Source organism: Nelumbo lutea, chromosome 6 (assembly GCF_056320005.1).
Source record: "Nelumbo lutea isolate HS-2025 chromosome 6, American lotus-T2T, whole genome shotgun sequence".
NCBI classification, from domain to species: Eukaryota; Viridiplantae; Streptophyta; class Magnoliopsida; order Proteales; family Nelumbonaceae; genus Nelumbo; species Nelumbo lutea.
The window spans coordinates 66,356,234-66,373,539 of NC_142689.1; the positions used below are offsets into that span (position 1 = coordinate 66,356,234).

A 17,306-nucleotide genomic window follows, 5' to 3' on the forward strand; every position below is an offset into this window, starting at 1 on the left:
TCAAAACTTGTTTGACCTAGGCTGTTAAGTATTGACCCATTTGACCTGCATTAGTTCACGGGCTATGCATTGCATGTACATGCAAACTTCGAAGTCCCTAACTTTATACTCAGTTGTTCTATCAAAGTGATCCTTATATTGAGTTCAGATAAGTTTTGAAGATACATGCGTTCCGAGGTGGAATGCACTTTGCCCAGCTAATTTTGTCAAAAAAAAAAAAAACCTTTTGGCATCATATTCTAATTTTTAGCTTTTATTCATTTATGAAAATAAAAATTGAATATATATATATATATATATATATATAAATTGAATATATATATATATATGATGACGTGTCATGTTCTGACCTATCCAACCTGAGCAATTGAAATCTAGAGGTAAAAACAATTCAGCCTCAAGTCTGTTTTTAAAATTAAAACATGGTCCTTCATCCATTATATTTTCACTAGAGAACAGCTCATGGATCCATGCATGGAGTTGATTGGAATGTTATTTCCAATTCAATCTCTTTGTTTTATAGCAGGGCTTCATAGAGGAATTCAGGCCCAATCAATTGGGTTATACCCGTCGGACTGAAAACACTCTCTCCAAGCATTGGGAACTAAGAGAATAACAAAGAGAGAGAGATATATGAATAATGGTCGAATTGAGTACAAGAGATATACAATGGTAAGTTCTATCTGGTTTAGGATAGGTTTAGATGTTATCCTTTACAAAGGTAATCTACAGGGATAACTATTACTAGGATAAGGGTTATCTACAAGTAGGATATATACAGTAAGAGAAGAACTTAAAGTACAAGATGAAGTAGGAGTCCTGGTTGGATACGTGCATGCGCCATGCACGTAATAGCTATCACTTACACCCCCCTCAAGCACAGCCAAGAGAGAAACAGTGAGCTTGTGACGAAGAACCTCAAATTGTGCAAAACCAAGGGGTTTGGTGAGAACGTCTACTAATTAATCAACCGAGGGGATGTATCGTACATCAAGAAGCTTAGCCGCAACTTTTTCTCGTATGAAGTGAATATCCAACTCGATGTGTTTAGACCGAGAATGAAGTGCAAGATTATTAACAAGAAATTTAGCCCCCATGTTGTCGCACCATATCAAAGGAGTTGCAAAGAGGGAGATATCTAATTCTTGGAGTAGCATAGGAAGCAACAAAACCTTAGCAGCCGCGGAAGCTAAACTGTGATATTCCAACTCAGTGCTTGATCGAGCCACCATGGGTTGCTTTTTGGAACTCCAAGAAATTAAATTAGAACCAATGAATACACAATAACCACTCTGAGAGCGACGATCCATGAGGCAACTTCCCCAATCACATCAAAGTAAGCAACAAGAGAAAATGTATGGCATGATTGAAGAAGCATACCATAAGTTATTGTTCCTTTTAGGTATCGAAAAATCCTTTATGCAGCAGCCCAGTAGACAGTAGTGGGAATTTGCATGAACTGACATACCTTATTCACAACAAAGGCAATTTCTAGATGAGTAATAGTCATGTACTAGAGAGCACCAACAATATTGCTGAAGAAAGTAGAATCAGTGAGAGGTTCACCTTCCGATTTTGTGAGCCGAGTGGAGGCAAACATAGGAGTGGAGAGAGGTACGACATCATGTAGTTGTGCTCGATACAGAAGGTCATCAATATACTTGTTCTGAGATAGATGAAAACAATTGGACGATCTTTGAAGTTCAATACCAAGAAAATAATGTGTAGAGCCCAAATCTCGAAGAGAAAACTGAGAAGCAAGATGCCGAATTAGAGTGCTAGTGGCAAATGAAGAAGATCTTGTGATGACGATATCGTTCGCATAAACAAGAACTAAAATGATATCAAATCTAGAACGAAAGATAAATAGAGAGGCATTTGCTTGGGATTCGAGAAACCTTAGGGATAAAAGGGAATCATGTAGCCTTGTAAACCATGCACGAGGTGATTCATGTATATCTCTTTTGAGATGATCGATGGAGACGACAAACATGTGTTGGGAATCTGGGATCAACAAACCCAAATGGTTGCTTCATATATATCTCTTCTGAAATGTTACCATGTAAGAAGGCATTGCTAATATCCAATTGGTGAACATCCCAATTAAAGGAAACTACAAGTGATAATACTGTGCGAATTGTAGCTAGTTTAACCACAAGGCTGAATGTCTCATTATAATCAAGACCAACTTCCTGAGAGTAGCCCTTGGCAATAAGATGGGCTTTGAAGCGTTCAATCAGACCATTAGGCTTACATTTGATTTTAAAACCATTTGTTACCAATAATATTTTTATTAGGTGGGGTCGGGACGAGAGTCCATGTTTTATTGTGAAGTAAAGCCCTATACTCACCAGCCATAGCAAGAACCCAACAAGGATCCTTATGAGCCTGAGAATAACAAGTTGGTTCAGATGCGGAAAGGGAATTAGCAAGTAGGGCATACCTTAGGTTTGGCTTGAAGATACCATGTCGAGCCCAAGTGGTCATGGGATGCAAAGAGGAGGAGGGCGGCAAGGCAGAGTCATTCAACATTGGAAGATGGTGACGCATCATACTGAGGTGAAGAGGGAGAAAATGAAACTTCACCTAGAAAAGTGTTGTCAGAAGCAGCAACAAGGGGAGGGGCCCCAACTGGAAGAAGTGGAGTCGATGATTGGGGTGGTGCAGTATCAGTGGCAATAAGAAACGAAAAAGAATCCTCATTACAAATAATATTGCAAGAAATAAAAATCCATCCCATAGAGCGATGCAAGCAAACATACCTCTTGTGAGAATTAGAATACCCAAGAAATACACATGAAAGAAAGCGATGTTGTAACTTGTGCTTATTATATGGTCGAACATGTAAAAAACACTCACACCCAAAGGCACGGAGTTCGAGGTAGTCCAAAGGGGTACCAAATAATTTCTCAAATGGAGAATATGATTCAAGCACCAAAGTAGGAAACCGATTAATGAGATAGGCTGTAGTGGAGAAGGACTCAAACCATATTTAGGAGGAACCCTAACATGAGTCATAAGGGCAAGGCCTGTTTCAATAATATGGCGATGTTTGTGCTCAGCACGCCCATTTTGTGCCTGTGTATGCAAACATGATATTTGATGAGAGATACCCACATGATTGAAATAGGTTTCAAAGGTCTTGAATTCAGAGCCACCATCACTTTGAAAATATTTAATTTTTAGTATCAAAAAGTAATTCAACATTGGCTTTAAATTTCAAGAATGCATTAAACGCTTCAGATTTGCAAGTAAGAGGAAATATCCAATTATAGCGACTAAAATCATCAACAAAAAGAATGTAGTAACGATATCCAGAAGCAATTGTCACTGGAGAGGGCCCCTATTAATCACAATGAATTAATTCTAAGGGAGAATTACTAATGGCATGATTCTGGGAAAATGGGAGTACATGACTCTGAGCTATTGAGCAAGCTAAACAAAAATTTAAATCAATACTAGGAACTACTGATAAATGCTGAGAAGAAATAATTTTTCGAGTCATTCTAAGAATAGGGTAATCCAGTCGATGGTGCCAAATCAAAGGACTGGCACGAGTACCTACAAATGCAGAAGGAGAAGAAGTTGATATCTTGAGTGGAAGACGAAGTTGATACAAACCATCCTTATTCAGCCCTTGAAAAAGTATCATCTTGGTGTGTCGATCCTTCACAAAGAATTCATGAGAATGAAATTCAAAATAGACATTATTATCAGCAGAAAACCGGACCACATATAAGAGATTGAAGGAGATATGGGAAACATAGAGAATATTATTCATAATCAATTATCTGGAAGATAAAGTAGAAACATTAGAAGACCCAGAATGAGCAATCGACAAACCTGAACCATCACCATTAGAGACACAATCAGAACCATCATAGTCAGTGTATTTGCAATTTATTCAGATCCGAAGTGAGGTGATGTGTCACACCAGAATCAAGAAACCAAACATTTGTATTCTGCTTGTCACGTCCTAATGCAGCCATAAACACCAGAGGTTGTGGTTGTTTAGGGTTCTTCAAACTGTCAATATGTGCAAGGAGTTTCTGACATTACTTGGCAGAATGATTTCGTCCTCCACAAATTTAGAGGATCCATTACCCATTTGTGATAAATCAATTTTATTATATTTTTTGGAATCCTTTTCTTTAGAGGCAAGATTCGTAGAAGGGGAGATAGCCTGTGTAGATACAATTACTGAATGAAGCAAACGATTTTCATGAGTGAGAAGCATACCTTGTAAGCTAGCAAATGATAACTCATCTGTTCGAGTAATAATTGTTGTAGAGAAAGAATCATGGTCTTGACCAAGGCCATTGAGGGCATGATGAATTAATTGCGAATTTGTTAGGGGCTCACCGATTGCAGCTAGCTTGTCACTAAATACTTTGAGTTTTTGCAGATAATCACTCATGGAGAGATCATTTTTTCGCAATGCTCCAAGTTCATTCTTGAGACCAACAGCACTAGCTGTTCCTCGAGGGGAATAAAGATTCTCAAGGGTTACCCAAACATATCATCATCCTTTCTTTACCAATTATTGTAATTTTTGTTAAAGCTTCCTGATGGAGCGCAATCCGGCCGGTCTTAGCTGTCAACGATTTCGCCTATGACTGGAGTGACGGGGAACCTGAAACGGGAAAGATGAGGGAACTCCGGGGGGAACCCGGTGAGATAACTCTGAAGCTCAAGTTAGTATTCTCTCAAAGGCAAAGTATAGACCAGATGGCGCAAAGTTCACATACCTTGTTGGGGGTAGGGGGCCTTTTATAACCACTTCGCGGATTCGCTCCGAAGCCCTTGTCAGGTCGGGTATGATTACCCTTGCTTCTGTCAGTTCGGGTGTTGTCCTTTCTGCTGGGACAGAACCGTCACTGCTTTTTGTCGGAACCGTCTCTGTAACTGGAGATGGCGGTGTCAGGAGGCAGTGGCAGGTAGCCGTTTGGAGTGCAACCATCAAGCGTCAGATCCCAAGTCAGTCAGGTGCGCCGCCCTTGTGTGACGGTTCAGCCACCATCAGCACCATCAACACGCCATCCAAGTGTTTTGGGTCGGGTCCTTGTACTCTTTTTGTAAGGGGGTATGCCAATGGCAATTATATAAATAGTAGTATGCATGTACAGTATTTTGATGTATTATTCTGTCACTCCCCCAAAAGCTTAACGTACTCTTTGAGGGGAGGTAGGTAGTCGAGTGAGCTCATAAGCGTGTAAAGGTTAAGCACGAGATCCCCTCGACACTATACTGTGTGCTTGTGCTTACCACTGATTAATGCAATACAAGTGGCTTTTGTCTAATTTGTGTGCACTCCTGTTTCCTTTTGTGTGTTGTTGCTTGCTTTTGTAGGCTTTCTCGACCCCAATCGAGCGCCGCACGGGGCCCCGTCGACTAGCCCCGTGACAGTTGGTATCAGAGCCAGGTTGACACTATCGGTTGTCAAGCCCAACGAGTCCCTGTCGTGCCCGGCAACAACACCAGCCTAATGAAGAATCGTGACACGCAAGAGGAGATCCAAGAAGGGATCTCACGGGTTTATTATGAGGACGAGCCTAGAGATAGCTCTCCCAAAGACAAAGGCGTCAGCTCAAAGCATAGCAAGCGTGACAAGTCAGTTGACAAGCTTGCGACCATGGACAAGCGCATCATGCGCTGTGAAGCAGTGGTTGGAGAAACTCGTGACCGCGTGGACGAGCTTCAACTCAACCTTGAGACCGTGGCCTCGGTCGTGGAAAGATTGGAGGACCAGTTCGGTGATAGCTCCAGCAAGCCTGACAACCCCCTAGAAGACCTGGTGAAGTGCCTACAGATCCAGCTCGAAGACTTGAAGGACGAAGTGACCCTTCTGAAGAGGCTGATGGCCAATACAGCCAGCACACCTGCTACTCTAGCCCCTCCAAAGATCAAAGTCCGCGAGCCTACCTCATATGCAGGGACCCGCGATGCCCGGGAGCTTGACAACTTCCTGTGGCAAAAGGAACAATATTTCACCGCCGCCGAACTTGTTGAGGAGGCGGCCAAGGTGCGTACTGTTGTTATGTATCTTACTGATGTTGCTATGTTATGGTGGCGCAGGAGATGTGCCGATGCGGAGCGAGGATTATGCTCCATTAATACCTGGTCCGTGTTCAAGAGCGAGATAAAGCGCCAGTTCTATCCAGAGAACATGGAGTACCAAGCCCGTTGGAAGCTCAAAAACCTAAAACACACGGGCTCATTGCATGAGTACGTGAAGGAGTTTCCGCACTATCGCTCGAGATCACGGACATGTCAGATAAAGACCTGCTCTTCAACTTCATGGACGGCCTACAACAATGGGCCGAGCTTGAACTCCAGAGACGAGGTGTGAAGGACCTCGCCACAGCCATGGCCATTGCTGAACAACTGGTAGACAACAGACGACCAAGCAAAGACGGCACCAAACCTAACTCATATCAAGGCGTAGGGAAGGTTGGAGGTGATAGGAAACCTTACTACGCGCCCAAGGGAGACTCTGGGCCAAATAAACCCAACACTATGAAGTTCTACAGGAAACCCGAAGGAGACCCTGGATACAAGGGTGGCCAATTTGTGAAGAGAACACCTCCGGCACCATGCTTCATCTGTGAGGGAAAACATTGGACTAAGGATTATCCTAGTCGGGGGAAGCTCAATGCCTTGTTTGCAAAACTTAGTGAAGATGAGCATAGCGAGGAGGAGAAGGAACCAGGGGAGACAAGAATGGGGGCTCTACGAAGACTCAATGCAATGAAGAAGAAGATGAGCCCGCAAGGAGCATCGAAGTTCAAGCCGAAGGGACTGATGTATGTAGACATTCACTTGAATGGCAAGCCCACAAGAGCCATGGTGGATACAGGTGCTACCCACAACTTTATCTCTATGGAGGAGGCATCCCGAATAGAACTTGCACCTACCAAGGAAGTCGGATGGTTGAAGGCTGTGAACTCTAATGCCAAACCCATACAAGGTGTAGCTCATGCGGTGGTCTTGCAACTTGGTGACTGGGAAGGGACGATAGACCTCTCAGTCGTGCCCATGGATGATTTTCAGGTTGTTCTCGGCATGGACTTCTTAACTCAAGTAAAGGCGGTGCCCATGCCTTTCCTCAACAAAGTGTGCATATTCGAAGATCAGACTCCTTGCATGGTTCCAGTTGTGCCAGAGACCACGTCCACCCCTAAGATGCTCTCAGCATTGCAACTCAAGGATGGAGTGCGGAAAGGACATGCCACTTACCTAGCCACATTGGTGGACTCCAACCTGCCTGACCCACCAACCGGGCATATCCCGCCAGCGATTGCTATGGCACTAGAAGAATTTTAGGATGTCATGCCTCCCACATTGCCGAAGAAGCTTCCCCCAAGGAGAGAAGTTGATCACAAGATTGAGTTGGAGCCTGGAACCAAACCACCGGTACGCCCGCTATACAGAATGTCTCCTCCTGAGCTGGCCGAGCTACGAAAGCAGTTGAACGAGTTGTTGGATGCTGGATTGATTCGACCTTCTAAGGCCCCTTTTGGAGCACCAGTCCTGTTTCAAAAGAAGCATGATGGATCTCTTCGGCTCTGTATTGACTACCGAGCTCTCAACAAGCTCACCATCAAGAACAAATATCCCATACCTTTGGTGGCCGACCTCTTTGACCAGCTCAGCAGGGCCAAGTACTTCACTAAGCTAGACCTGAGGTCGGGGTACTATCAAGTGCGCATAGCTGAAGGAGATGAACACAAAACAGCTTGTGTTACACGATATGGGTCCTTCGAATTTCGAGTCATGCCCTTTGGGCTCACCAATGCTCCAACCACCTTTTGTACATTGATGAACAGAATATTTCATTCCTACCTAGACCAATTTGTGGTTGTGTATATTGATGACATTGTAATTTACAGTAGAAACTTGGAGGAACATGTTGACCACCTCCGTACTGTTTTCCAGGTCTTGCGGAACAACAATCTATTTGTTAAGAAGGAGAAATGTTCTTTTGCCACAGAAGAGGTGGCCTTCCTCGGACATATAATCCGAGTAGGCACAATCAGCATGGATCCAGCCAAAGTCAAGGCCATTCAAGATTGGGCACCGCCCACCAAGGTTACCGAACTTCGCTCCTTCCTTGGCCTCGTGAACTACTATCGAAGATTCATCTCTGGATTCTCAGCACGAGCCACTGCCCTCACCAACTTACTGAAGAAGACTAGTACGTGGACCTGGAGTGAACGTTGTCAAACAACTTTTGATGACTTGAAGAGAGCTGTCTCAGCAGAACCTGTCCTCGACTTGCCTGATCCAAGCAAGCCGTATGAGCTACACACAGATGCTTCTGATTTTTCCATTGGTGGGGTCTTGATGCAAGAAGGACATCCCATCGCCTTTGAAAGCCGCAAATTGAATGATATAGAGAGGAGGTACACAGTGCAAGAGAAGGAGATGACAGCCATCATCCACTGCCTCCGCACATGGCGACATTACCTTCTTGGCTCCAAGTTCGTGGTTAAGATTGACAACATAGCTACTAGTTATTTTCAGTCACAGAAAAAGCTGAGCCCTAAGCAAGCTCAATGGCAAGATTTCTTAGCAGAGTTTGATATGGCTCTAGAGTACAAGCCAGGGCCGATGAACAGGGTTGTTGATGCACTTAGCAGGAAGGTCAAGCTTGCAGCACTATCCACAGGTGAAGGTCCCTCACAAATCCAGATCAGACTGGACATCATTAAGAGCATCAAGGAAGGACTCCAAAAGGACCCCATCGCTCAAAGCCTTTTGACTAGGCGGTTTTGGGTTGAAGAAGGCCTTCTTTTGACAAAGGGAAGGTGGATATTTGTACCAAGAGTTGAAGACTTGAGGAAGACTCTTCTACGTAAATGTCTGACAGCTTATGAGCAAGACACCCTGGGTGGCAGCGTACCTTGGCACTTCTACAACATGCCTACTATTGGCCTCATATGGAGCAAGACGTTCGAGAATACACAAGAACATGCCTGATTTGCCAACAAGACAAGCCTGAGCGTGCCAAGCCTCTTGGACTCCTGCAACCTCTTCCAACTCCCTCACAACCTTGGGAGAGTGTTTCCATGGACTTCATCAGCGGTCTTCCTAAAGTGGGAGACTATGCATCCATCATTGTTGTCGTTGATAGATTTTCCAAGTATGCCACTTTCACCCCAGCACCAAGGCACCTTTCAGCTGAAGACACGGCCTACCTTTTCTTCAAGCACGTGGTGAAATATTGGGGAGTCCCACAGAACATTGTTAGTGATCGAGATCCCCGATTCACTAGTGCTTTCTGGACAGAACTATTCAAGATTCTTGGTTCGAACTTGAACTTCTCCAGCAGCAGCCACCCAAAGTCAGATAGGCAGACAGAGAGAATGAACTCCCTCCTTGAAAAGTACCTCCGCCATTTTGTATCAGCTACACAGAAGAATTGAGTTCGATTGTTGGACATTGCACAATTCTCCGTCAACTCACAAAAGAGCTCCTCCACCAATCAAAGTCCTTTTGAAGTCATCACCGGCCAACTACCAAGATGTCCGCACAGCATCGCCAATGACCATCAAGGAAGAAGCCCTTGAGCCTTCACTTTCACCAGGGAATGGAAAGAATGCCTTGACACCACTCGAGCCTCCCTAGAGAAAGCCTCCAAAAGAATGAAGAAATGGGCCGATTTGGGTAGACGACTCGAGAACTTCCAAATAAGTGACCTGGCCTTAGTAAAACTCCATACCCATTGCCTTAGGTTCTTTCAAAGAATACACCCCGGGCTGGTGAGATAATATGAGGGACCCTGCAAAATAATAGCCAAAGTAGGAACTTCAGCCTGTAGGCTCAAATTACCCCCCTAGCTAAAAGTACACCCTGTCTTTCATTTAGCCAACTTAAACCCTACCATGCCGACAGCCAAGATACCTTCCGAAACCAAAGTCAACGCCCACACCCATCCTACCAACCACCCAAGAACCAATCCCTCGACTCCATCCTCGACCATAGGTTATCCCAATCCTCCCAAACATCAGAATGGGAGTACCTGGTGAAGTGGAAGGGACCGGCAGAAGAAGACACCTGGGACCTAGCAGAAGACCTCCTTCCGTTCGCGGAGAAGCTGGACGAGTACCTGAGGAAGAATCTTCGAGGACGAAGATTGAATTGAGTGGGGGAGACTATGACGGTTCAGCCACCATCAGCGCCATCAGCACGCCATCCAAGTGTTTTGGGTCGGGTCCTTGTACTCTTTTTGTAAGGGGGGTATGCCAATGGCAATTATGTAAATAATAGTATGCATGTACAGTATTTTGATGTATTATTCTGTCACTCCCCCAAAAGCTTAACATACTCTTTGAGGGGAGGTAGGTAGTCGAGTGAGCTCATAAGCGTGTAAAGGTTAAGCACGAGATCCCCTCGACACTATACTGTGTGCTTGTGCTTACCACTGATTAATGCAATACAAGTGGCTTTTGTCTAATTTGTGTGCACTCCTGTTTCCTTTTGTGTGTTATTGCTTGCTTTTGTAGGCTTTCTCGACCCCAATCAAGCGTCGCACGGGCCCCGTCGACTAGCTCCGTGACACTTGGGTACGGACTTCCTCGGGGTCAGGCATGGTACGGTTTGTTTGGTTTTGGTGTCCGAGGGCGATGCGGTGGAGTGGTGAGCGAAGAGAAGTCTTGAGTTCGGAGAAATGTCCTGTATTGCTATAAGACAGGCCAGTTCGGCGAGGTGTGTCCCGAACTGCTATAAGGCATGCTAATTTGGGTTACTGTCTGGCTTGGGGCTGAAGGGGGAGTTCAGGCTCCTAGTAGGGAGTTCGGACCGCTGGTTTCTCCCCTTGGTGCTCGTGTCTTAGGCGTCCTTTTGTGCCGAGCTGTTGCCTTTGTCACGTGTTGTATAACTGTGAGGTTGGGCCAAATCTTCCTTCATCAATTGCCCCCCACTCCTCGCGCCAAGGGTCTTGCCCTGGCGCGGGGAGTTTTGCGAGGTGGTAGGTGGATTTGTCCCGTTCTTCGAATCTTGACTGCACGAGGTGCTTTGCCAGGGTTATCCGATTTTCTGGAGCATCCGAAAAGGCGGGAGACATGCTTACTGCTTATAAATGTTGACGGACGTGGCAGCGTGCGTTTATTTTAAATTTCAAAAAATCGCACCGCTGTGACGTGACAGCGGGTCTTTTAATTTTGAAAAAAGCGCGCCACTACCGTTTTGAGGAGACGTGCGCTGGCAGTTGTCAGTTGTAGAGAGACGTGTGCGGCGTGTTGTCAGTTTCTGAAAGACGTGCGTCGGTGCGTCGTCGGTTTCAAAAAGACATGCGCTGACGTTTCGCTCTTTTCGGAAAGACCTGCGCCAATGACGTCTCGATCTCAGGGGACGTGCAGTCGGCGCGAATGCGGGCCATCGGATTTGGCTTTGATCTGCACTGTTGGTTCTTGGTTACTGTAGCTATAAATAGTAGGGGACCCCAGTTGATTTGTCACTTCTGCAGTTTGCTTCTTAAGCTCGCGTCCAACTTTTCAGCTTGCATCCAGGCCTTTCAGTTCGCATCTAGGCTTGTTACTTCACCTTCAAGGTTTTTGGCTTGTTCGAGTCTCTGCATTCTTCAATACTTTTCTTCCAGTGAGTTCCTTCCTGAATCCACCTCTTCTCCTCGATGTCTAGCTTTGATAGCTCAGACGATTCTTCAAGTATGACTGATGTAGGTTCTACGAACCGAGCCGTATTCCCCGACTGCTTTAGTGATCCTGAGGTGGAACTTGAGGATGACTTCGAACCCGTAGGCCGAGCTGCTTCAGGCAGTTTGGCATCTACCTCTCGTTGAGGTCGAATGCTAGACAGGTTTGGTCCTTCGACCATGATGCCCGAGGGCTCCAATCTCTACTTATTTCTTACAATCTGCCTAGGGGGTACACCTATTTCATTCCTTCGGGTAGTCTTCCTGGGGAACACGGTCCTGATGAGATCGTGATTTTTCGAGAGCATCTCGCTGCGGGGCTGCAACTGCCTTTCCACCCACTTCTCGTCGAGGTCATAAACCACTTCGGCGTTACCATTGGCCAGCTTCATCCGAACTCTATTCGGAACCTGGTGGGAACAGTCTCCCTTTTTTGCGAACAGAACTTCCCTTTAGACTTGGAGATATTCTCCTCTATCTTAATGCTCAAGAAACAATCGGGTTCTCTTCCTGGGGGAAGACGGGCGTATTACCTGTCTCCTCGCCCGGGCTTTAAGCTTCTGCACGAACTTCCTAACAAGGTCCCGGCGTGGAAGCGGGACTACTTCGGGGTGCGAAGTGCACATGGGTGGCCTTTTCAGACCGGGTGGGGTGAGGTCCCTACTGATTCTAGTGTCATTCTTGATAAATAGATGATGAAGGGCCTCCGGCAATGGGCACGGCAAGGTTTAAAGTGCCATCAGTACTTAACAGAGGCCAAGCTTATTGCGGTAGGCCTGAGTTCGGGTAGGTTTCTAGCTCAGAGGTTTCTTGTTTGCTTTGTTCCTTCATTTTTTCTGATGTCGAACTCTTTTCTGCAGGTGTTATGACGTAGAGAGGACTCGTGGGGGGCGCCTGTTCCAAGGCATGAAGAGGAGGAAGCGGGTCGCCAAGCGAACTCGTACCAAGCTGCCCCCAGATGAGGAGCCTCAAGTTCCAGGCTACACGCCGGAGGATCTGCACAGGGAGCCCGAGGTGGCTCCTCCGATGCATGAAGCGGCCAGGGCGCCTTATGCTGAGACCACTCACACGGGTGCTCCCACCTACTCCAGTGCTCCTGCTCTCTCTAGGTCCGCTCATGCGCAGGCTGGGCCCTCAGGCTCGGGAGCTCAAGGGGAGTTCAGGAAAGTGTTGTCGCCGAACTACACTCTTCAGAAAAGTAGGGAGGCTACTTTCCCCGAGGAGATCGCGGCGTGGACCGATCTTCCCTTGAATCAGGTTGCCTGTCGTGCCGTAACTCATGCTATGGTGGTAAGTCAGATTTCATCTGCCTTCTTCATTTTCTATCTTTCTTGCTGTTGTCACTCATTTGTTTCTTTTGGTAGGTGAACTCTTCTATTCACGCCTTAACGGCCCAGGTCGAGAGGAGCTCGCGACAAGCGTGAGCTGCTGAGGCGGCCGCTCATGCTGCCGAAGAGGCTTTCCGTGCCGCCAAGGCGAATACCCGAGCTGCTGAGGCGGCCGCTTATGCTGCCAAAGAGGCTGCTCGCGTTGCTATGGCCAAGCAGGCAATGTCTCAGCAGGATGCCGATGCCATGGGGGTAGTCATCAAGCACATGGCAGACTTGAGGTTGGACCTGCAGCATCAGGTTGAATATCATCAGAAGGACATCAGGGAGAAAACGCAGATCTTTTCCCAAGGTATTGAAGACGCCAAGAAGAAGGTCGTTGAAGACTACATTGCCTATCCGCGTTTTGACGACCTGATGGTAAATTCTTACAGAAGGGGATTCAAGCTGAGCCGGTGGATGATCCAGAACACGTATCCCGACCTCGACGTTAGTGCCATATCCACTTTGCGTATAACTCAGGAGATGGCCAATGCTGTCGATGGCAAGCCGGATTCTGAGGGCGAGGTAGGGCCTTCGGGTGTTGTTGAAGTGCCTTATGATGGGGAAGAAGTAGCTCCGAGCTTGTAAATTTTTTTCTTTTTTTTTGCAATGGAGTAGACAATCTTTTCGGTTAAAGTGTTCTTTTTTCCGAACCGATTTTTTGTCGAACTAATAATATGCCAATCTGTTTCTTGCCCGGGTTATTGTACTCGAGGTTCTTCTTGTTGGTTCTACATCTTGGCCCTAAGGCTCTTGTAGCGATTTCGTCCACTTCGCTTGGCGGTTTATAAGTAGTATCGCCTTAAGTTAACAATGTTCCATGCTCGAGGTATTTGTTTGCCTTCTAAGGTTTCGAGCTTGTATGCCCCCCCGAGTGCTCTCTTTACTTTATAGGGCCCTTCCCAATTTGGTCCAACTTTGCCCACGCCGGGTTCGGACACCATAATCTTACGAAGGATCAGTCGCCGACCCGGAAGCTTCGCTGCTTTACTCTGGCGTTGTAGTACCGAGCTACCTACTGCTGGTAGGCCGCTGTCCGGATGTGTGTGATGGCCCCAGGAGGTCAATGCCCCATTGTGCAAAGGGCCATGGGCTAGCGAGGTATTTGAGGTCGGAAGCAGGCTGATGGTGGATATTGGCGTGCTTCTGACACTTGTCGCATTTTCTGACGAGCTCGATGTCTTCTGCCTTAATCGTTGGCCAGTAGTATCCTTGTCGAAGTGCTTTTTGGGCGAGTGCTCTACCCCCCAGGTGTCCACCGCACAGACCTTCATGAGTGTCGCGGAGTACAAGCTCGGCTTCGACAGGTCGCAGGCAACGCAAGTAGGGGAACGTGTAAGACCGTCGGTACAACTGTTCGTCAATTATGACATATTTGGCTGTCTGGCGCTGCACCCTCTTGGCTGCATTGCAGTCTGCAGGGAGGGTTCCATCTAGCAAGAAGCTCGCGAGTGGGTCGATCCAGCTCGGCTCTACTTCGAGGACTGGAGCGACCTCCTCTGCCCCACTGAGAATACTAGGCCGAGGTAAGTCCTCTATATACACGGTTCTCATGTCGTTGTGACTTGTGCTGGCTAACCAGGACAGAGCGTCGGCCTAAGTGTTCTCTGACCTCGGGATTTGCCTGATGAAGTGTGACTGGAAGTTGAGCAGGGCCTCTTTTGCTTTCGCTAAGTATGCGATCATGGAGAGCTTGCGTGCTTCGTACTCGCTCGTAACCTAGTTGACCACGAGTTAGGAATCACTGCAGATGACTATGTGTTTTGCTCTTACCTTTTGCACTAGGTTCAGCCCGGCTATCAGTGCTTCGTTTTCTGCCTCGTTGTTAGATGCCGCGAACTCAAAGCGTAGTGCATATTCCAATTTTGTGTCACCCGGGCCGCACAAGACTATTCCCGCCCCGCTGCCCTGCTGGTTCGAAGAACCATCCACGTTAAGGATCCAGGGCTCTTCATCCCAATTCGTGCTTGGCCTGACCAGGAGAGATGCCACACTGGCTACTACTTCACGGGGTTCAGACTCTATTGGCTTGGGAGCTCCGGGTTCGCCTGAACTGGGGACCTCGGGCTCAACCTGTTGAGGGGCTTCGAGGCTAAAAATGCACTCGGCAATAAAATCTGCTAAGGCTTGAGCCTTAATTACGGTCCGTGGTTTGTACTGGAGATCGTACTCACTGAGTTCAATGGCCTACTTCGTCAGCCGACCGAGACCTCGGGCTTCAGCAAGACTTGTCTTATGGGTTTGTCGGTTAAGACGACGACGGTGTGAGCTTGGAAGTACAGGCAGAGTTTACGAGCTGAAATCACCAGTGCGTACGCTATTTTTTCTATCTACGGGTATCTCGTCTCTGCTCCCTGTAGAATTTTACTAACGTAATAGACGGGCCGCTGGACCAGATCTACTTCCTTTATTAGTACCGAACTGACCACCTCGTCGCTCGTCGAGAGGTACAGTTCTAAGACCTCGCCCTCCTCAGGTCTGGCTAAGGTTGGCACAATGGCGATGTAGGTTTTTAGCTCGTCGAACGCGAGCTGGCAATCTCGGGTCCATTTGAACCCTTTACCTTTGATTGCCTTGAAGAAAGGCAGGTAGCGGTCTGCCGATTTGGACATGAAGCGGCTCAGAGCGGCTATGCGGTCATTTAGCCTTTGAACTTCTTTTACTTTTCGGGTGGTCTCATATCAATGATTGCCTTTACTTTGTCCGGGTTGGCCTCAATACCGCGCCGGTTGACAATGTACCCTAGAAACTTACCCGAGGTGACACCGAAGACACATTTGTTTGGGTTTAGTCTCATTCTATAATGACGCAGAATTTGGAAGACAGAATCCAGGTCTTTTATTAATTCCTGCAAGAACTGTGTTTTGACAACCATGTCGTCTACATAACATTCTATTTTTGTGCTGATTAAGGGCCGAAAAAGCTTATTTACAAGTCTTTAGAAGGTCGCCCCAGCATTCTTTAGTCCGAAGGGCATGACCTTGTAACAGTACAGGCCGAACTCGGTAATGAAGCTAGTTTTTTCTTCGTCGGACTGGTCCATCTTGATTTGGTTATAGCCTGAGTATGTGTCCTGGAAGCTTAGCAGCTCATGTCCCGAGGTCACGTCCACTAGGCGATCAATTCAGGGCAGGGGGAAGCAGTCTTTTGGGCAAGCTCGGTTCAGGTCGATGTAGTCGATGCACATGCGCCACTTGCCGTTAGCTTTTTTCACCAGCATTGGGTTGGCTACCCAGCTCGGGTAATGAACTTCCCTTATGAAGTCCGCTGCGAAGAGCTTTTTGACTTCTTCATCGACCGCCCTCCAACGCTCCAGGGCTAAGTTGCGTTTCTTCTGTCTAATGGGTCTAACTACAGGGTTAGTGTTAAGTTTGTGAGTTATAAGGCCAGGGTCAATACCGGGTATATCCGCCGTGGACCATGCAAAAATATCTAAATTTTGAAGTAAGAAACTCACTAGTTCGGTTCGTAGAGGCTCCTTAACGGAAGCATCGATCTGTAGCGTTCACGCCGAATCTGTAGCCGAGGTCGGGACTGCGACTGTTTCCTCAGTGGGCGAAGCTCGTTCCTCGCCCTGCTCTGTAGGCCGCTCCAGTTCGAGGTCGTCGGTTGCCTTGGTTTTTCCCTTTAGGGCGGCAACATAGCATTTGCGGGACTCAAGTTGTTCATCCCGCGCTACCCCCACACCGAAGTCCGTGGGGAACTTCATTGCCAGATGATAGGTGGAGACCACTGCACGTAGAATATGCGTAATTGGCCGCCCTATTATGGCGTTGTATGGGGAGGGGGTTGCGACCACCAGGAAATCGTGGTCGAGTCTTACCGCACACAGCCATGTGCCGACTTCCACAGGTACTGTTATCTTCCCCAGGGGCCTGACTTCCTCTTCGCTGAAGCCCACTAGAGGAGTGTGCGCGGGCTTCAACTCGCTCTTCTGCAACTGTAATTGGTCGAACGCCGATTTGAAGAGGATGTCTGTCGAACTGCCCGAGTCCACAATTACGTGCCGAACTTCGAAGTCGTTGATCCTTAGTTTTATGACAAGCGCGTCGTCATGAGGATAGTGACAAGCGCGTCGTCTTCTGTGAAAAAGATCGGTTCTTTTGTCTTTAGCCTCTTTGGAGGGTTCTGCTCCTCTCAGACCGCCTCGTGAACTGATGTCTGTGCTGCTGCCGAAGTGCAACCTGCTACAACCGAACCGCCTACTATAACGTGGATGGTTCCCCGAACTGGCTTCTCTTTTGGGGGAGGTCATTGCAAGGCTTCGACCAGTCTGCTACTCG

General features: G+C 47.2%; 1 protein-coding gene across 5 annotated transcripts in view; it reads right to left on the reverse strand.

Annotated features, from left to right (window-relative positions):
* Positions 1–17,306, reverse strand: part of LOC148849345 (protein CHAPERONE-LIKE PROTEIN OF POR1, chloroplastic-like) — a 41,515-nt gene that overhangs the window by 12,491 nt on the left and 11,718 nt on the right. The window contains exons 4-6 of one of the 5 annotated variants that reach the window (XM_088950414.1): positions 1,567–1,750; positions 1,381–1,468; positions 635–1,238 (exon numbers count right to left, since the gene is read on the reverse strand). The exons of 2 other annotated variants lie outside the window; for them this stretch is intronic. In XM_088950414.1, the coding sequence (XP_088806540.1) occupies positions 1,190–1,238; positions 1,381–1,468; positions 1,567–1,750 (321 nt within the window). In that variant the 3' untranslated portion in view covers positions 635–1,189. Of the gene's footprint in view, positions 1–634; positions 1,239–1,380; positions 1,469–1,566; positions 1,751–2,571; positions 3,079–3,206; positions 3,668–17,306 lie in introns of those variants that run through there. 2 more of the 5 variants (XM_088950412.1, XM_088950413.1) reach the window with 2 other exon arrangements.